This window comes from Protomyctophum bolini (assembly GCF_963924005.1).
Source record: "Protomyctophum bolini genome assembly, chromosome: 4".
Classification (NCBI taxonomy): Eukaryota; Metazoa; Chordata; class Actinopteri; order Myctophiformes; family Myctophidae; genus Protomyctophum; species Protomyctophum bolini.
In genome coordinates, this window is record NC_137865.1 from 9,560,023 (window position 1) to 9,581,965 (window position 21,943).

Below are 21,943 nucleotides of genomic sequence, written 5' to 3' on the forward strand. Positions count from 1 at the left end.
TAATAAATTAATAATTTAACTTTACTGATTTATTTCAACTTGAATCCCTTCCTTCTTGAATCTGACATAACTTTCTGTGCTCACTTTCAACCCTTTTCCCTTCCATATAGGCTAGTGGTGAACTGGTGATTCAGTGATGATTTTCTTTCTCCTTATTTGGTGCAAGAGGCTGTGTAATTCTGTCACACACTTTACTTTGCTAATCTACAATATCACAACACAACAGAATTTCACCCACACTCTTAAGGCCTGGGTGTGAACTTGTGTTGTGACTATAAACTGAAGTTGAGGTTTGGCAAGGAGGCACTAGCACTAAAGCTGTTCATGGGGAACCTCGGTCCAGCTTTGTGTGAATTTATAGAAACTGCTTGCGCCCGTGTCAGAAACACGAGGCTAGGGCAGCACAGCGAACTCAGCAAAAGAAAATCGTAAAAAAAGAAAACACCTTCCTTCCCCCCGCAGATAAATAAAGGTTAACAAAATAACGTGGCGCCACGGGGAAGCACAACTCGTCACCTCTGCAAATGTTAACGTTCCTTTTTTATCCGTTTGCTTTCCCCCCCAGGAGCACCCGGCTACACCCCGCTACATCCCCACCCATCATCGCCTCTTTGGACTTCACATACCCCCCACATACCCCCACATAACCCCCTCCACCGTGGGTCGCCACCCCCCCTCCCATAACTCTCTGGACTCTCGGCCCGGATCTCCCAGATCCCCCCTTTACCCCCTCCTCGACGCACCCCGCCCTCCCCCACCCCCACCCTCCGTTCTGTGGTCTCCTCCCCGGTCTCCCACCACGTCTGCGGAGTGGGTGTCGGCTCCCTCCCCCGGGGGAGGGAGCGAGGACATGGGGGAGTCGTCCCTGGGGGACAAGCCGCTGGAGAACGACGCGGAGGGCGTGTGGAGCCCGGACATCGAGCAGAGCTTCCAGGAGGCGCTGGCCATCTACCCGCCCTGCGGACGCAGGAAGATCATCCTCTCAGACGAGGGCAAGATGTACGGTACGCCCCACCCCTTTACCACCCCTTACCACCACCCCCCGTCTGTCACAAATGTTGGGATGTTTCATTTTGGTGTCAACACTTGTGGTTGTGCTTTAAAAGCTTGTTGCTTTCCTGATAACTTATACCCCTCTCACGGGGCGTTCACAGACCCCTAGAGAGGTTGAGTACACGCTGTGTCTCACGCAACTTTGTAAACACGTGTGTGACAAGGTTGAGGTTCCCAAACTTCTTTTTATAGCTCGAGGTGAAAAGTGAAATGTGGTGTCTCTCCCCACCAGGGCCCAAACATAATAAATAAATGGAGATATGGATCCTTTACGGGTCCATTTCGTTCCATTTGTAAATGTTGTACACACGTGCTCTAGTTTGGACATCTGGGGGTGATGTGTCCCTTTCCCTTTCTGAAAAATCGGTTTAGGGTCCGTTTGGTTCTATTTGTACACTCAGAGTTAACAGACCTGTAAGGGTCCATTTGGACCCCTGGTGGTCCTCGAACCCGATGTTGGGAACCAGTACCTTCTCCTTGCGGAAAGGTAGTCTATAGTCCATGATCCATCACTCACATGTCTTCTCTGTCGGATGGAAACCTCATATGACCTAAACTGTTACTTTTCAGGGTACAAAAATCACAGATCAAAAAGCTCAAAATGTGTCGCTTCGCACCTTTTGTGTGACACTGTAGTATGATCAAGTAGGGCGTTAATTTACAACACAAAAAGTTAAAATATGGAGATAAGAGGTTTCTGCCTGACAGAAATAACGATATATAGGTGCACACACACAATTCAATTCAATTCAATTTTATTATAGTGTCAAATCACAACAAGTTGTCTCAAGACACTTTACAACCAACAAAGATCCACCCAGAGCAAGCAACATTGCGACAATGGTAACGAAAAACTCCCCTTTAGGAAGAAACGTCAGGCAGAACCCGACTCTAGGGTGGGCGGCCATCTGCCTCGACCGTGTCGGGGGGGGGGGGGGGGGGGGGTAGAGGGAGAGAGAGAGAGAGAGATAGACAGAGAGAAAAGACAGAGAATAGGCAGGTGGGCTCCGTGGAGGGGTCTGGTCCACATCTGGTCCAGGTCGAGCTCTGTGAGGCCGGGTCCAGGTCACACTTCTGGTGGGCTCCATGAAGAGGCCTGATCCACGGTCACACTCGGCAGTCAGTTGGGGGTTAATATTAGAGGTCCACAGAACTGCGACGGGGAGGACGAAAAGAGACTCCGGGGAGAGATTCCCCGGATGCTGGATTAGTGGCAGGCCTTACTGGAGCCTATATAGTGTATATTACAAGTACTGCTGGGAGACAAACCCACACAACAATGTACGACCATGGTATCCAGCTAGACCCGGAGACAAGTCTGGCCATAGGCTTTGTCGTAGAGAAAGGTTTTCAACCTTGTCTTGAATGTGCAGAGCGTGTCAGCCCCACGGACCGAAGCCGGGAGAAGGTTCCACAGCTGCGGTGCCTGGGACCTAAACGCCCTGCCTCCTATTGTAACTTTTGATATTTTTGGAACAGTAAGCATGTTTGCATATTGCAAACGCACTGCTGTTCTATTTGGTTTGTAGGGATCAATGAGATCCTTGAGATATTGTGGTGCCTGACCATTGAGGGCTTTGTAAGTGAGAAGAAGAACTTTGAACTCTATTCTGTATTTGACCGGGAGCCAGTGTAGGGAGGCCAGTGAAGGAGTGATATGGTCTCTTCTTCTGGTACCTGTCAACACACGCGCCGCAGCATTTTGAACTAACTGTAGGCTTTTCAGAGACTTGCCTGGGCAGCCTGATAATAGCGAATTGCAGTAGTCCAGCCTTGAGGTGACGAAGGCGTGGACAAGTTTTTCTGCGTCATTTTTGGACAGGATGTGCCTGACCTTTGCAATATTTCGCAGGTGAAAGAAAGCATTCTTTGAGATTTGTTTGATATGAGATTTGAAAGACAAGTCTTGATCAAAGGTAACCCCCAGATTCCTCACAGTGGCCTTGGAGGCCAAAGTAATGCCATCTAGAGAAAAGTTCCCATCGACCAACTTGTCTCTCAGGGGCTTAGGGCCGATCACGATAACTTCCGTTTTGTTAGAGTTGAGGAGCAGGTAATTACGTGCCATCCAACTCTTTATGTCTTTAAGACATGCTTGAAGTTTGACTAGTTGGTCCGTTTCGTTCGGTTTCATCGATAGATATAGTTGAGTGTCGTCTGCGTAACAATGAAAATCTATTGAGTGTTCCCTGATGATGTTGCCCAGAGGGAGCATATATAAAGAGAAGAGTATTGGTCCAAGCACAGAGCCTTGTGGGACTCCGTATTTGACCTTTTCACGTGTAGAGGAGCCATTATTGACCTCTACAAACTGAAAACGATCAGACAGATAGGACTCGAACCATTTCAGTGCGGCACCCCTGATGCCAACCAGATGTTCCAGTCTCTGTAGCAGAATGTGGTGGTCAATAGTGTCGAATGCAGCACTAAGGTCCAGCAACACCAGTACGGAGAGGAGGTTATTATCTGCTGCAGTCAGGAGGTCATTTGTAACTCTCAGCAGGGCCGTCTCAGTGCTATGGTTAGCTCTGAAGCCCGACTGAAAGCCTTCTAATATATTGTTGTTTTGTAGAAAGTCACACAACTGTTTGGCGACCGCTTTCTCGAGAATTTTGGAGAGAAACGGAAGGTTCGATATAGGTCTATAGCTAGCTAGAATGCCTGCATCAAGAGTAGGCTTTTTGAGTAGAGGTTTGATTACCGCTACCTTGAAAGATTGTGGCACGTAGCCTGTCACCAAAGACATATTGATCATATTGAGTAGGCATGTACCAACCGGAGGCAGGACCTCTTTGAGTAATCTAGTCGGAACTGGATCCAGGGTACATGTTGTTGATTTTGAAGAAGATATCATTGAAGTGAACTCAGAGAGCTCGATTGGAGAGAGACTATCCATATATATATTTGGGTCTGCGGCCACCTCTGAGACCACCATATTTGGTGGCAGTCCAGTGGGAGTCGAGAGTAGTTGTAGATCAATTTGATCTCTGATAGTTTCTATTTTGCCATTGAAGAACCTCATGAAATCGCTACTATTGAGAGTCGTAGGAATCCGTGGGTCCGTGGAATCACGGCTTTTTGTCAGTTTTGCCAAAGTATCAAAAAGAAACTTTGGGTTACTTTTGTTTCCCTCTATTAGGGATGAATAATAAGTGGCTCTGGCCGTGTCGAGAGCCTTTTTGTATATTTTGAGGCTATTCTGCCAGTCTATACATGATTCTTTCTGTTTGGTTGAACGCCATTTCTTTTCGAGTTTGCGAGACGTTCGCTTGAGGTTTCTAGTTTCCGAGTTGTACCATGGGGCTAGCCTTTGTTGCTTTATTACCTTCCTTTTCAGGGGAGCAACAGAGTCTAGCGTAGTTTGAAATGAGCACACACACACACACACACACACACACACACACACATACACACACACACACACAGTCACACACAGTCACACACTTGCACACTGAACTTCATAATTGGCCTGTTTTACACCCACACACTCCCTCTCTCTCTGTGAGTGTGTGTGTGTGTGTGTGTGTGTGTGTGTGTGTGTGTGTGTGTGTGTGTGTGTGTGTGTGTGTGTGTGTGTGTGTGTGTGTTTGATTGAAGTATTTATTAACAGATTGGAGAATTACAGTACACCTCAAGCACAACTCAATACAAATGTTTTAACTGTGGACGACACCATAAGCATTACACTTGTTTACAACAGGGTCCACCATGTTGAATTCATCATAACATTTAGAGACATACAAATATACACTTCTATAGCCATAAACAGGAAATCATCATAAAGGAGGCAAAAAGGGGGGGAAAAAAACATACAGCGAGGGGAAAAAGGGGTGGGTGGGGGATTCAGATTTTACGGGGGCCAGTTTCGAATTGTAGCCGTGTGTGTGTGTGTGTGTGTGTGTGTGTGTGTGTGTGTGTGTGTGTGCGTGTGCGTGTGCGTGTGCGTGCGTGAGTGTTCATGGTGTTTCACACTAGTGCCGGCTTCCTGCACAGCTGTCAGTGTCACGTGGTCCCATAGCGTGTGATTGTGCAATGTGTGTGTGGGTCAGTGTCTCACACACACATTGCACAGATACACAGTACATGCACGCACGCACATACACTCTCTCTCTCTCTCTCTCTCTCTCTCTCTCTCTCTCTCTCTCTCTCCTGCCACAGAGAGCATCATTCTCTCATGCAGTATGTAGTCAGCTGCATGTTTGTCGCCACTAGAATGTCGTTGTTGTTAGGCAGAAAACCTCTTATCTCCATTTTTTCACTTTTTTTCACTTTAATTAACACTATTTCATAATACTGCAGCGTTGCACAAAAGCGAAAGCAAAAGTGTCAGATCCACAACGTTTTGAGCTTGTCGACCTTTACTTTTGATGCTCTTGAATTTGAATCCTGAATTATTTAACTGCTGATGTATATATATCTATTGTCTGCGTCTGACGTATGTATATATACAGTTTATATCACTTTATATGGATAATATGAAACGGTTTTGCTAAAAACTGAGCCGGTTGCTGTGCAACGCCTTGCTCCCCCCGCCCGCATGAAAACATGCACGCGCCTCCATAGAGCCCTATTATAGTGACCATCTAATGTCGCTAAGCACGGCAGTGCTTTTGAAGATTGAGAGAGTTGAGTTATTTGTATTACACACGTGCACGTGGTGGAAAGTAACTACTCAAGTGCTGTACAATTTGGAGGTACTGTATGTCCATTTTTCAATACTTTATACTTTTCACTATTATTTGCAAACTTTTATTACAAGTTGCTTTGTAGATTTACAGTAGATATATAATATGCAAAACGTACATTAACGAAATAAACTTTAATGTAAGTTGTTAGTAGATAATTAAAAAAAATATATATATATATATTTATATTTGTACTTCTACTCGAATAAATATAGGACTTTTACTTCTGCGTTACTTTTAGATCTCCATTGCGGTATTGCTTTGCTACTGATACTTGAGTAAATTCTTCGTACTTCCACTGTGCACTGTGTGTGTGTGTACATCCAGTGCATTGGTGTGGGACCGTGCACTGTGTGTGTGTGTGTGTGTGTGTGTGTGTGTGTGTGTGTGTGTGTGTGTGTGTGTGTGTGTGTGTACATCCAGTGCATTGGTGTGGGACCGTGCACTGTGTGTGTGTACATCCAGTGCATTGGTGTGGGACCGTGCACTGTGTGTGTGTGTGTGTGTGTGTACATCCAGTGCCTCAGTGTGGGACTGTGACATGAATGAGGGCTCTCTCCTGGCCTGACGTGTTGCTGATAGACGCTTGGTAACAGATGGTCTGCTGATGGCTGGTACTCTGTCTAAACCACTGCCTGCTAGTTTGATAGCCGCTCCAATGGGAGGGCAGGGGGAGGGAGGGAGGGGGAGGGGCAGGACAGAGGTGGCTGGCGCTTACCAGACGAGCTCTGTCATCGCCGCCCCTCTTGTCACCGCACCAGTCAGCACCTTTATCTGTTAGCTTTAGCCTAGCGTAGCCATCTAGCAGGGTCACGGGCGCTCTCATCCGATCAGCACTTAAACCCTTATAAAGCCTGAAATAATGGCTGGCTGGGGGGGGGGGGGGGGGCGGAGGGGGGCAAGGCAGGTGTCACATTCTGTGGCACAGGGACGGTAGATGCGGGTGTGAATGAGCACAGAGGGATGCGGTGGTGGTGGTGGTGGTGGGGGGGGGGTTGTGTCTAGGTTGGCAAGACGCGGGCACCGAGGTTGCCCCTTCCTCCCCATGGGGGTCAGGGGCAGGTGATGCGCGCCAGGGAGCGCGTTGGTGCGCCAGGAATGGCATGCACGCATGGGAGAACGGGGGAGGTTCAAGGCAACGCGGCTGTAACCCCAAACCAGAATAGACGTTTACCCTTTGAGCGCCTGAGGGGGAGGGGGGGGCAGAGGAAAGGGGGTGGGGGGTGGGCTTGGACAAATAAACACCAAGGTAAGGCAGTGGTGTCTTACATGACACCATGGCCCACCAGCGCTCAGTCCAGTGCACCTGTCCCCCTGTGTGTGTGTGTGTGTGTGTGTGTGTGTGTGTGTGTGTGTGTGTGTGTGTGTGTGTGTGTGTGCGTGTGTGTGTGTGTGTGTGTGTGCTTGCATGTGTGCGTGCGTGCACGAACGTGTGCATTCGTGTGTGTGTGTGTGTGTGTGTGTGTGTGTGTGTGTGTGTGTGTGTGTGTGTGTGTGTGTGTGTGTGTGTGTGTGTGTGTGTGTGTGTGTGTGTGAGAGAGAGAGAGCTTGCCTCCTCTGCTCTCTGCTATTTCTGTGATTTACCTCCCTAACCCCAGTTCTCTCTCTGCCTCTCTCTCACAGCCACTAACCACTAAGCCTCTGTCTGTGTGTCTGTGTGTCTGTGTGTCTGTCTGTCTGTCTGTCTGTCTGTCTGTCTGTCTGTCTGTCTGTCTGTCTGTCTGTCTGTCTGTCTGTCTGTCTGTCTGTCCGTCCGTCCGTCCGTCCGTCCGTCCGTCCGTCCGTCCGTCCGTCCGCCCGCCCGCCCGTCCGTCCGTCCGTCTGTCTTGTCCGTCCGTCTGTCTGTCTGTCTTGTCCGTCCGTCTGCCTTTCATTTCACCTACAGCTGCTCTCTACGTTTACCCCAGCGGCGCTACGACATCACAGATTTATGACTTGAGAAAGGAGTCAACACTAAGCCTTCTGCCCCCTCCACCCCCATCGCCCCTAAATGCTAAAACAGCCCCCCCCCCATGCACGCACGCACACACACACACACACACACACACACACACACACACACACACACACACACACACACACACACACACACGCACCCCCCTTCCCATCATTCTCAGGGTCAGCACTGCAGTTTACTCCACATGTTGCAGACAAGTCAAGTCATTCAAGGCTCCTCAATCAGTGCCAATTTGGACATCTGTGCAGTATTGCTCCAGCACTGTGGAAATGTATCGTTTGCATGTATTTAGTTTTTTTCACCTACAGTAATACCTTTGGGCATGTTATCATAAGCGAAAGGAAAAAATCTAAACATTTCAACATTTTCAATTGCAAAACTAACCGATTTAGAAGCTCGTCAGTTGCAGACACATGAGATTGTGGATTAGCTATGTAGGCTGTTCAGCGTACAGCAAAGTACAGTACTACATACAGTAGGCCATATATTACATCAAAGACAACATTCTGTCAAGGCATAATATCTGAATCCCTAAGACAATGACATCATAGGTTTAGACACATTACTTTGTCTTCTTTCATGGGCTAAAAATGGATGAAGAGACAAAACAAAATCCAGAAGAAATGCTTGTAATTCTGTCAGCTGAGATCGGCATTTTGGGGTGAATTCCCCTCGGCGGAATAAATGTAATTCCTTGAGAAACAATGCGATCTTGAGACTGGGAACAGGGCTAAACGCGGAATGCACGCTCATCCTCCTCTATCCATTGTAAATTCTCCAATTGCGATGGAATGTTTTCACCCCATATTCCTCGTACATTCACTGCATTTTTTCCCATAATATTTTGCATAGTGCCAGCTGGACCTTGTGCCGCATTGCTCAGTGGGAGCTATTAGCTCGCTTATTAGAGACGGTGTCTGGGATATTGTGGTGGAGATAATTTGAAATGTGTTGCCAAGGCAAATATTTCCAGCCATTCATGGATGTCTGTTGTATGATGACAGCAGCGAGTGACTCCTCACAGTGGCTCTTTACAGGGCCTTCGCTGTGCTTCCGTCACCATGTGCAGTGATGGAAGAAAGTACTAGTAAATACTAGTCTTGCATGACACCATGGCCCACCAGCGCTCAGTCCAGTGCACCTGTCCCCCTGTGTGTGTGTGCGTGTGTGTGTGTGTGCGTGCGTGCGTGCGTGCGTGCGTGCGTGCGTGCGTGCGCCCTGAAGTAGGGTAAATGAAAGGCAGAACAAATTATGATGTCTGTTTTGCATAGCTCAACTCAACTCACTCAAGGACCCCTAAATTAATATGTATTTAACTGCAGACCCCTTTCTGAAAAATATTTCGTGCCATTAGTGACATATTGTGTGCTTGTAGATTGGCTAATTTTCAAATATGCTGATGGACCTTGATTTGAAAAGGGTTGAAAAGCACTTCTGTATTGTGTCCAAGATGAAGTCACCCAAGAGCCTGTCACAGTCTCATAAATTGTTCAGACTAATTAAAAAACCTGTGAACATTCACACCTGCAGAACATCACACTAATTAAGGGCAGGTACATACATATAACCCACTTTCTGATGATGTGGAGCAGACATGAGTCATCTGCAGGATTGCCTGCAGACTAAACTTGCAGGCAATCAAAATGTGTGATCCTACGATATAATTATCTTCTATCTCAATGTTCACAAGATTCTCAAATAGTCTGAACCCTTACTGTAACTGTGACAGACTGTGGTATTTCAAATGACAGGTGAGAATGATCAGACTGGTGAAATTATTCAGACTGTGGACATAGTAAGTACACAAGTACTGTACTTTTGGAGTACTTTTTGGAGTATCTACAGCTGTACTATACTTCAGCCTCTGCACTGTAGGGGAGTCAAAAGTACAATATGTCTTGTAAAAAGAAAGAAAATAGTAAAGTGTGTGTGTGTGTGTGTGTGTGTGTGTGTGTGTGTGTGTGTGTGTGTGTGTGTGTGTGTGTGTGTGTGTGTGTGTGTGTGTGTGTGTGTGTGTGTGTGTGTGTGTGTGTGTGTGTGTGTGTGTGTGTGTGTGTGTGTTTGCGCGCGTGTGTGTGTTTGTGGCTGCAGTGGAAACCAGTTCACTGACAGCTCATAGCTGGAAATATGATGACCCATGTTTATTTATGGTCATGTAAATGCCATTGTAATTTATGCACCGCTTCTTAAAGCCTAATCTTAAAGATTCCTTTCTACTCGTCTATATATATATAGTTGGCCTAGTAGTGGCTGTAGGTTTCTTTCTTCGCACCTGCTTTTCAAAATCACTTTCCTCAGAATTCTTTGGAATTGTCTGCCTTCCTGTAAAATAATTGGCTCGTGACCGCAAAGCTTCCAGTAATAACCATAATTTTGCACAAATACCTATTAGGATACTTAACTATCAGGAGCCGTGAGTGCTACTAATACAGCACCTGGGGAGCAGTTAGGGGTTAAGTGTGTTGCTGTGTTGGGGGGGGGGGGGGGGGCTTCTAATAATAATAATTAGACATATTTCATCCCGTGGGAACTTCAGTTTTCAGCATCATTATGGCTTACATATCTTGCTCAGGGACACTTCGACACATTGCCGGGGTCGGGAATCAAACCTGGAACCTTCTGATTCCCAGACAGCCTGGCGCCTCTACCCATTCAGGTGTGACTGTCCGGTTGGTTTTTTTTGTCAATCAAAACTGAATAAAGACACACAAAAAAAGAATGCTACATTAATTCATTCTTGCACTAGGTTCCACTTGTGCATCGTTTTAGGCCAGTGTGGGGCGACACTGTCAACTCATTCGCATTAAAAACGTGATGCCTGCAGAGCTAATGGAAAGAAATGGCCAGTTCTCACCCACGTCTAAAGTATCACAGTCAAGTGAGACATTCGCTGGTGACTGTGGCTTGTTGACGTATGCTAAAGAACTGCACAGGCCTCTGTTTTAAGTGGCTTTACTTGGACTCTGTGGACCGGTGGAGTTCTTTTTTCCAATTTGGCACGGACATTATTGGTGGAAAATAGATGTATTAGTTAGAGGTCTTTTATATCACTTGTACCCCAGTGTCCTTATTCTGGGCATGTAATTATAAGTGAACATTCAGCCAAAATAGCTAATCTACAAGCTCACAATGGGCCACGACGCGTTGTTGTAATGCTTTGTCAGCATTTAGACCGGCTATTTTAGTATGCCAAGGATGGTGCCCTGGGGGACCCCTAGTCAGTGAAGTATATAGAGTTTCAGTGGTTAAACCAGCACCACTTGAACCCCAGCATCCCTATCTGGGGGAAACATTAACCAGAAATAGCAGATCTACAAGCTCACAGCGCATGTGGCAAATACATTTGGGGCCATATCTTACCCCTTATGCCTAAACATTATAGGCATGTTTCACTCTTTTGAAAAAAAAAAAACTCAGATCTACAAGCTCACAATGTGTCAATTGGCTATTTTGTAGATATAGATAGTCTACTTGATGTCTATAGACAATAAACTGGACCTCTGTTCTTTGCTCTATAAGCAAATCATAGATGCAGTCCGATTCCCGTCAGTGGCTCAAAGCTGTCCTCCATGTGGTTTGTGCATTTAGCGATGGTGGCTCAAAAAAGTGCAGTGGCATGCGGTTTGACCAGACAGCGGCGTGGGATGCCTGAGCCAGTCTGAGAAGGTGTTAAGGAGGAAGGGGGTCACATGGCGAGGACATTGAGCCTGACCCTCCAGTCGTAACCTTATAGCCCTGGGGCTAACCTTCAAGTTGTCATGCGATTGGATCCTCTCTGGAGGACCCCCCCCTCCCCCCCCCACCTCTGAGTTGTTCCTGGAATCTGGCCACTGCACCTTGTATGCTTTCTGTCTCTTTGTGTTCGTGTCATTTTAGATTGTAGCATTGTACTGTACTGTACTGTACATCTGCTATTTTTGAGACATAGTGGAAGTGTTGAGAACTACTGATTCAGAAGGCATTTGTAGAATTGTCGTAATTCATTAGGACGTGTACAGACATCTTGGGCACAAAATGGGATAACTCTCTGCCTATGTCTATTATCTCTCTCTCTCTCTCTCTCTCTCTCTCTCTCTCTCTCTCTCTCTCTCTCAGAATCAACTCTCAGCATCACACGATTACAGGTGTAAAATGAGTGTGTGAAATAGTGAGTTTTGTGCCAGCTCTAAGACATTGCAGTTACACAAAAACATCACAACCGGGAAGGAGAATGGAGGAGGAAGGAACACAGACCCAAGTTCTGACCTCACTTCTGTTGTTTTTTCCACATCCTAAATAGACCGTAGACTTTATTTTAAACTCACGTCATAATAATATGACGTGATTTTAAACTAAAGTCTATATTATAAGGACAAAGAGATAGGGACAAAAACATAAGAGAAAAAAATACTGTGTGTGTGTGTGTGTGTGTGTGTGTGTGTGTGTGTGTGTGTGTCTGTGTGAGAAAAGATTACAGTACTGTGATATAAAATACTGTAATATATTGCAGTTTTTCAAATGTATTTAACAGTACTTAATTATACTGTATGCTCCATTTGTAGTCTCTTCCTCTCTCTCTCTCTCTCTCTCTCTCTCTCTCTCTCTCTCTCTCTCTCTCTCTCTCTCGCAGTGTCATACTAGTAACTTAGTAAGCTGGACTCTTGGTGACAGCACTTTAATGGACATCTTAGATAAGCCCAGTCCCTCATAAGTTACCATGGCATAATGTGTAAACTGAAAACAGCTACCGTATTATGAAGCTTACGAAGGTCGTGAATAAGAGGTCCCTATAATAAGTCCCCGCTCGGGGCACGCTGGTTGCTCAGGTCCTGTGTGTCAACTCCTATGTCAGCCACCCTGTCTTTGACAACATTCAGCAATAATGTCTAATCTATAAGCTCACGTTAGCTTGCATATTGGCAATTTTCAGAAGAGAGGAAAGATGGGGGGAGGGAACCCTGGCCAAAATGTATCTAGGGTCAGTGGTTAAACCCCGTTTTATACTTTTTACATTTAATTAGTTTGAAAACTTTCACCTACTGTATGCCCAAAATAGCGTCGTCAGGGTTAATGTGGTTTACTGACATTGACACTTGCGGGTCAATTCACATTTCACACACAGCCCCCAGAAGTCACTTCCCAGCAGTAAAGTGAAGGGGACAGCCAGACGGGGGAACACACTTTCAAACAGAAATGAAATGGAGCCATGATTTTAGGTCAAACTTGAATGGGGTAGTGAAGTTGAAGTGCAGGAAGGTCAAAAGTACTACAGTACCATAAGAGTGCGCTCCATGTTACGCTGGCAGCATCACACACTGCAGAAGGGACGCGTCCAGATGGTTGCCCCATGGTGTGTACAAACACTGAGGGCTTTAGCGAGCCCAGACGGTATAGCCTGTAGAGTGTATAGAACGAGCAGCGTCGTCTGGCCAGCGGCCCAGTGGCCCAACATGTGATCGCCGTCACTTCCATCGCTGGTATCCTGGGCTGGACAGAGGGGCTCTCCACAGAGCTACTGTACAGAATTGTCGCTAGTATGTCCAACGGTTACTATATCAGGAAATGGGGGGGGGGGGCCGACAACCTTTTTTCCAATGGACTCAGTATTAAGTCACACGCTCTTAAATGCTTTTTGTTCGTTCAGTATTTATAGATCCCAAGCCAAGGACAGAATTAACAAAATAAAAAACACACAAATAGCAAAGTAGTTGCTCTACAATGCGTTTCTGTATGCGTTCTGAGCTTGTTAATTTAGTTTGCTGTTGCTTTCCTGCTTCTCACTGCTTTTGTGTGACACTCTTCAAGAAAAGCGGAAGCATGAAACAACATGTAGAATTATGGAAAACGCAAGGTTTATAGCCGACAGCGACGATGAGCTGTACCCATAGCCTTATATGTGAAGAGGGGAAATCACACCCAGCCAAGACATTCCTGCAGCCTAAATGTGACCTTTGTTCTGGGCTGAGCAGAGCAGACACACAGTACAGGGGAACCCGCATGGAGGGTACATGTGTGTTTTCAAGGAGGCCGTCAAGCCTCTTGCACGCACGCATGCACGCACACACGCACGTCCACCAATCCACTGATCTTTCATGTTGATGAATTATAATATACTGATACTCTAGGTTACATTTCAAATGTGCTCGCTGAATGAATGGCTCAGAATAGAGGATGTTGGCATTCATGAAAATCAGTCCACATTGCTGCACATGTTCAGCAGTGTTTGTCCATATGGCTCAGTGCTGTAGCCTACTCATTCACACGCACATATACGTACACAGTCACACTGTTGTGTGTTTGAGTGTGTGTACGCATATACACGTACTCTGTGTGTGTGTGTGTGTGTGTGTGTGTGTGTGTGTGTGTGTATATATATATATATATATATATTTATTTTTTTACACTGTATATTACAGTATCCAGTCATAAATAGAGCTCACTCACCCCATGGGGCAGTGTCAGAGCAGATGCAGCTCCTGTAGCATATTAGTCAGCTCATAGGAATGTTAGGAATGCACTGGAGAGAGAGAGAGAGAGAGAGAGAGAGAGACAGAGAGAGAGAGAGAGAGAGAGAGAGAGAGACGGTGATAGAGCGACAGAGAGAGAGAGGTGCAGGAGAGAGAAACCCTGAGAGACAAATTGAGAAACTGGGAGATATACTGTAGAGAGACCCTGAGACACACACACACACACACACACACACACACACACAGAGCAAGAGAGAGATCAGATTTATGGTGGTGTGGGTCTTAGTTTCTGGGGTGACACCTTGGCGTGATAGCGTCCATTCCCTCCACTGTGACCCCTGCCACCTCTCCCTGACCTCCAGTCACAGGCCCCTTGAAGCACCACAGGGGTCAAAGGTTAACGTCATGTTTGTTTGTGAGGTTCCGTTAAGCTCATCAAGCCCTGATGAGTCCAACACCTGGAACCTAATACACATTATACTACTGTTCTGGGAATAGTAGGAAAACATTGGAAAACATTCTGCAAAAATAGGAGAACATTTGTCTAAAAGGTGTTTTTTGCTATTTGACTTAGCTTTTTGAATTGCCAAACTACAAAGTAGAGTTCAAGCGATTAAGTTTGTGATTTTCCACCCTATCCAAGGAGGAAGATGATGATACAGACGTTTTATGAATCATGAACATTGTCACACAAAAGAAAATAGAGAATAGAAAAGCTCACAACACTCAAGTTTATCAGCTATTTTCACCATGAAAGAAATTGTGAAAGCGGTTAAGTTGTCTGTGGGTTTTACAGATATTGAAACACTGAAAAGCATTAACAAGAGCTTGTGACTAAATAATAACTGCATTGGATCAATTGGAACACACGTTATATTTGCCAATTCCTGAAAAGTTACAGTTTTGGACATACAAAGGTTACTACCCAACAGCGACGATAAGCATTCTGTTTGAACAGCCATTCAAAAAGAAGGAAAAATCTCTCTCTGTGTTTGTGAAATGTTTCATGAGTTGCACAACACCCCCCTGTCATATTTATCTGCTGCTGAACTCATGCTAGCGCCTGACTTGGCCGGCGTTGTGGTCACTTTTCGTGCCCTTAAGAACATTTTCCAGGCTCAGGTTTCTCCCGGGCAGGGACCAGGGACCCGGCAGGCCGTGACTGTACTCACGCAGTGTGATAAACAAGAACAAACTGTGGAAGTCACCGACCGAGCGGAGTGACAGGCATACGGTTTCTCCCTGGTGACTTTACTTACTTAACTGTCTGTCTGTCTGTCTGTCTGTCTGTCTGTCTGTCTGTCTGTCTGTCTGTCTGTCTGTCTGTCTGTCTGTCTGTCTGTCTGTCTGTCTCTGTCTCTGTCTCTGTCTCTGTCTCTGTCTCTGTCTCTGTCTCTGTCTCTGTCTCTGTCTCTGTCTCTGTCTCTGTCTCTGTCTCTGTCTCTGTCTCTGTCTCTCTCTCTGTCTCTCTCTCTCTCTCTCACAGCAGACACCATGACCCCATGCCTGCATCATGTCACTGATGCTGATCTCTGCTGGGGGGGGGGGGGGGTAGAGGGGTGTACTGCTCCCACACACGCGCGTGCGCTAATAATTTGTATTACCAAACTTGTGAGGACATCCACATTTCGTGATGGTCATTTTATAAATGCCATATTCTTAGAGCGGTCAGCGCTGAGACGAGCTGAGCTTGTACTGTGTTTATTTTGCGTTTGCGTTTATTACAAATATAAGGCATAACCCTATAACCATAACTCTAAACCTAAAGACATTTAATTACACGTCAAAATAAAGGCATCAAGCTTGTATATAAATGGGACATAAATTATGAATAGTTTCATGCAAAATATTCACTGACACATTTTTCGGATCGTTTATTCATCACACACACTGTGTAACGTCATTTGAACCATAAAAAAACAACCAATTTTCTTGTGAGGGCAAGGAAAATCATCTTCACAATATAAGTATTACTTTTACAGGTACTATAAGTATAGCAACATAAACACACACACACACACACACACACACGTGCACGTGCAAACACACACGCACATGTACCAGGTCATCTGATACAAGTGCATCCAGTGTCGTCTCTTGACAGCTCATTAATGAAGCTGTTGACTGCTAGCAAAGATGCAGGGATAATTTAGAATGAGGAGATGGCCGTGCTTGATGCTTGTTCAATCTGTTGAAGTTATGAACGTGTGTATCACATGGGACACAGCTGTTTGAGAAATCAAATCTAGCATTAGAGTCAGCCTGACCTGGTGACTCGGTTATACTGTGTAGTGTAGGGCGGCTGTCTTGGAATCCTAAGGTTCCAGGTTCCATCCCTATACTGTAGCTCCCCCTGGCTGCGTGTCCAAGTGCCCTTGAGCAAGCCACTGAAAGCCTAACTGCTCCTCATGAGCAGGTTGGTGCCTCACTGCCTTGCATGGTTTCCTCCACCATCGACGATGGTGCATGATTCAGATTCAAGACGTTATTGCCATGTCAACAGATTGGAATTTGTTTCAGTGCACTAAAAACAGACATACGAATAGACACGTAATCACAATTCACATCACATCATTCGGACAGTAGAAAAAGTACAAACATCATAGAAAAAGATACAGCAGTACACAAACATCATATGAGAGGGACCAATAAATAAGAATGCAGAATGTTACAATTCATTTCAAATAAATAGCAATTCATCAAGGTTCATCATTCTAATGAAGCAGCTGCACGCTGCAAAGTGCGAGTGAGAGAGAGGGTCAGCATTCAGGAGGCGAACAGCCTCGGGTAAGTGTATTGCACTTTAGAGACCGCGGTCTCATACCTGAGGGCAGGGGTGAAAAAAGAGAGCAGGCAGGGTGGGGGGGGGGGTCTGTGATCACCTTCTGCATCCTACGCTTAGTGTAGGATGGACATCATGTGTATGTGAATGGGTGAATGTGGAGTACATTGTAAAGCAGTTTGAACTAGAAACTAAAGGCACTCTATATAAATGCAGTCCATTCACCATGTACTGTACTTTGGCCTACTGGCACAGTGCACAAGAAATGGGTCCAGATCAGCGGTTTGCATTTACGATGACGCTTGTGCCAGAACCTAGAAGCAGTAGTAACTGGAAGAAGTTGCTGTACCTGAACCTGATACAGGCAACTTAATGGTATTTCATTCGAGGTCAAGTACTTCCAGGACTTTGACAAAGCTCTTGTTCTTCTTTTCAACATTGCAACTGCCACGGAAATGTGGAACACTTATTTTTTTAATCCCCCGGGGATTAAAGAAATATGCATTTAGGGACTCAAACAATCGGCGGGCGACTGCACCTCCTGATAAACACGGAACGCTTGAGGAGTTTCAGCCCCTGAAAGGAAAATAAGATAAAGACTGAATAAATGCTGTTACTGGGGGCTGCGGTGTGTGTGTGTGTGTGTGTGTGTGTGTGTGTGTGTGTGTGTGTGTGTGTGTGTGTGTGTGTGTGTGTGTGTGTGTGTGTGTGTGTGTGTGTGTGTGTGTGTGTGTGTGTGTGTGTGTGTGTGTGTGTGTGTGTGTGTGTGTGTGTGTGCGCGTGTGCGTGTGCATGTGTGTGTGTGTGTCAAACACATAAGGATGTGTGTGTGACAGCGTGTGTATACAAGAGTTAGCTGGCAGCGGAGAGAAGGGTTTAAGTCGACAAAAGCCGGACACAAAGGAACGGTCTGCAGCTGGGTGCTGTTGTACCTGTGTGTGCACGTGTTTATGCATGTCCGTGCGCGTGCGTGTGTGTGTGTGTTCTGTGTGCGTTTGTGTGCGTGTGTGTGCATGTACAGCCAAGCCTCATATGGACCACTTAATTTTCCCCCCACGTTGATTCACGGAACCATGCTTGGCATTAAATTGCCCTCAAATCTCTTTCATTTCCAGCTGTTGAGCTGTCTTCCTCGGTCACCATTTACCACATAATGAGCCATCTCTAACAGGCTGAACACATTGCAGCTCTTCTCCTTGGGGTGCAGTGGTAGTGTGGACAGGTTGCTCTTCTCTTCAGGGTGCAGTGGTAGTGTGGACAGGTTGCTCTTCTCTTCAGGGTGCAGTGGTAGTGTGGACAGGTTGCTCTTCTCTTCAGGGTGCAGTGGTAGTGTGGACAGGTTGCTCTTCTCTTCAGGGTGCAGTGGTAGTGTGGACAGGTTGCTCTTCTCTTCAGGGTGCAGTGGTAGTGTGGACAGGTTGCTCTTCTCTTCAGGGTGCAGTGGTAGTGTGGACAGGTTGCTCTTCTCTTGGGGGTGTAGTGGTAGTGTGGACAGGTTGCTCTTCTCTTGGGGGTGCAGTGGTAGTGTGGACAGGTTGCTCTTCTCTTCAGGGTGCAGTGGTAGTGTGGACAGGTTGCTCTTCTCTTCAGGGTGCAGTGGTAGTGTGGACAGGTTGCTCTTCTCTTCAGGGTGCAGTGGTAGTGTGGACAGGTTGCTCTTCTCTTCAGGGTGCAGTGGTAGTGTGGACAGGTTGCTCTTCTCCTTGGGGTGCAGTGGTAGTGTGGACAGGTTGCTCTTCTCTTGGGGGTGCAGTGGTAGTGTGGACAGGTTGCTCTTCTCCTCGGGGTGCAGTGGTAGTGTGTGGACAGGTTAAGTAGAGCTGGGCTTGTCACTGAAATGTTGACACTTTGTTGAAATGCGTGTCCGGTATGGGATGCATGATATAATCGCTAGCATAATCGGAATCGCCCATATTATCGTCCATAGAAATGCCATATCGGTATCGGAACGGTCTCAAAATAAGTTTTCAGCAGCATTGAGCAATGAAAATTCATCAATGAGTTCAATATACTGTAAATCAAAAGTGTCTAGTAGGCCTACCTCTAGTCTAGAACAAAAGCCAAATCAAATAATAAACTTTACATTTTTCTACATTTAATTTGTGTACTCATCTCATTCAGTTGTGAAAACAGACACTTGGAAAAGTGTAGGCTATATATTGATTGAATACTTTAACAGGCTTTGGGCCAGCCTAGGCTTGTTTCCATTGTGGTCCTCTGTATAATATCAGAATCGGTCAGAATCGGTATCGGCAGATATGACCCTGCAAATAATCGTAGATCGGATATCGGTCATAATTTAATATAATCGTGCACCCCTGGTGTCCGGACAAACGGGAAAATCTGGGTCATTCTATGTCAGTCGGGTCTTAAACATTTTAATTTACATTTGATTTAGAAGCCTTTTTTCTTATCGACCTCAGTCCAAAATGGGTTGAACCTCAGTGGCTGGCCGCGTGTCAAGTGTTACCGCTTGAAGCTCATGAGGGGCGACGTCATCCCTTAGGACAAGCGGAGGCCGGATTTGCCTCTCGGGAAGATATTTGGTCTCAAGGTTTCAAGTCCCAGTCGGGTCATAAAAGTCCCACTTAGAAAGAGCTTGATAAACGGAAACTCATGCCTGAGCAGACCGCATGCAGCTCGTATAAGCAGCCCGTCCATGAGGGCCAGGGCAGCTGACACAAAGCTTAGCATTCCTGACCAGAATCTGATCACTTTTATAGGTTGACAAGAGGGGGCTTCTCCAGTTGCTTCTCGCCCACCCATGGCAGCCGCACCCCGACGGAGGCCGCTTTGGGATAGCTGCGGGTTCTGACTCATGCATCACTATGCCACGGGGGGGAAAGAGTGACGGGGTTCGTTCCACGTTAAGCGGCGTGACGGATATGCATGTTAATTCACACAGAGATGTGGTGTCGAGGGAAAAATGACCGTGTTTAAGAGGTGGTGCAAAGCTGACCCTTGCGTGGCTCCCCCTGAGCGTGTGTGTGTGTGTGTGTGTGTGTGTGTGTGTGTGTGTGTGTGTGTGTGTGTGTGTGTGTGTGTGTGTGTGTGTGTGTGTGTGTGTGTGTGTGTGTGTGTGTGTGTGTGTGTGTGTGTGTGTGTGTGTGTGTGTGTGTGCGGTCATCTGTCTCTCTGCCATGTGAGTGTTAGGTGATTCACTTAAGTATATGTGTGTGTTTCGTGTGTGCATTAATGTGTGTTTATATGTCTTCCTCCCATGTGTTAATGGGTATATGTGTGCAGTTTACGTAGCATTTGTATTTTCTGTGTGTGTGTGTGTGTGTGTGTGTGTGTGCGTGCACACGTGCAGTCGTGCATGCGTGCGTGCATGCGTGCATGTGCGTGTCCGTGCATGTGTGCGTGCTTTCAGCACTAGATCTTGAAGTTGTTTTCAAACTCTGAGCAGATATGATTTATTTTGGCTACTAACATGATAGCATTTTTCAACTTTAGATGTTTTTTTTAACTTTATACGTTTAAAGAAATGTCAACTTTATATGTTTTTCTTGTGAATGAATGACCTACTAAGCCTACTTTGTCATACTGCAGTGTCACACATGTCAGTGACAGTGTGTAGCAAAAAATAGCAGATGCATTGTGAGCTCGTAGACAATGATTTAAGGTGATCAACTTCAAGTGAAAGTGGTTATTAAAGTGTCTGACTGTCTGTGGGTTTTATAAATATTGAACCAATGACAAGTATTAACAAGACTAATAATTACATTGGATCCATTTGTAATGCAGGTTCTCTTTCACATTTCCTAAAAAGCAACCGTTTTAGATACAAGGTTTCTGCCCGACATCTACAATAACCACTAGGTTTAATTCAGACTATTATCCACATTATTTAATATTTAACATTAATTTCTCAGTTAAAAACCAGAATGATTTGTGAACACATTGCACCAGACTGTTTATACAAAGTGTGTGTGTGTGTGTGTGTGTGTGTGTGTGTGTGTGTGTGTGTGTGTGTGTGTGTGTGTGTGTGTGTGTGTGTGTGTGTGTGTGTGTGTGTGTGTGTGTGTGTGTGTGTGTGTGTGTGTGTGTGTGTGTGTGTGTGTGTGTGTGTGTGTGTGTGTGCAGTCAGTTGACAAAGTACTCAACTCCAGTCAAAGTATAGATATACTCTTGGTCAAATTACAAGTGAACGCTGCTCACAAGTTTGTACTTGAGTTAAAGTACTGGAGTACTTGGATTTTTTAAGAATTCAAAATGACACGCTTAACAAAATTGTGAAAATAGCAGACAAGACATGTCGTGATGTGTTGTGAGCTCGTAGATCCGTAACAATATTTGTCTTTGAAATGCAGTGCGGAGTGAAAGTCATAATCTTAAATAATTAATATTAAATAATGTAATAATAAAAATAAAATAAATTGCAAAAACTCAAAGTACAGATACCTACATAAAACTGTATGTAAGTACATTAGTATTGAGTGTGTGTGTGACTGTGTGTGTGTGTGTGTGTGTGTGTGTCTCAGTTCATATCGTTCCCATTGCCGTGTGGGGGGGTGAAAGGCCATATGACCGTTGCCCCCCCGGTGTCATGGCCCCGTAACCAGACCCCCGTAGACGGGGGGCGGGGGCCGCGTTGGAACGAGCCTAAGATTTAGTGCGGGCGTAAAGACATATTCTATAAACATTGACACACACACCAGCTGCCTGGCAGCCAGGTCTGAGCCCTGACCCCCCCACCACACACACACACACACACACACACACACACACACACACACACACACTATTACTGTACTTGTGAGGACATCAACATTTTAGGACGACATTGAAAATATCTGAACATAGCCCATGAATACTACGTGACCTGTAAATCTTCATGTAGACATAGCACTATATAGTATACTGTATGCATAGTAGCATTATATAGATATTCTACTGTTATGGTTCTTAGCTTACGTATGATTCATGATGACTTCTACCATGCTTTTTGTTCTTGCTTACTGTAAATCGCTCTGGATTAAGAGCGTCTGCTAAATACCTAGATTGTAAATTGTAAAAT

General features: G+C 45.7%; 1 protein-coding gene across 4 annotated transcripts in view; it reads left to right on the forward strand.

Annotated features, from left to right (window-relative positions):
• The first annotated feature begins 733 nt into the window (after positions 1 to 733).
• The window catches only part of tead4 (TEA domain transcription factor 4), a 47,894-nt gene continuing 26,684 nt past the window's right edge, over positions 734 to 21,943 (forward strand). For all 4 annotated transcript variants that reach the window (XM_080762592.1, XM_080762591.1, XM_080762593.1 and 1 more), the window contains exon 1: positions 734 to 1,004. In XM_080762592.1, coding sequence (XP_080618718.1) covers positions 851 to 1,004 — 154 coding nt within the window. In that variant the 5' untranslated portion in view covers positions 734 to 850. The remainder of the gene's footprint in view (positions 1,005 to 21,943) is intronic.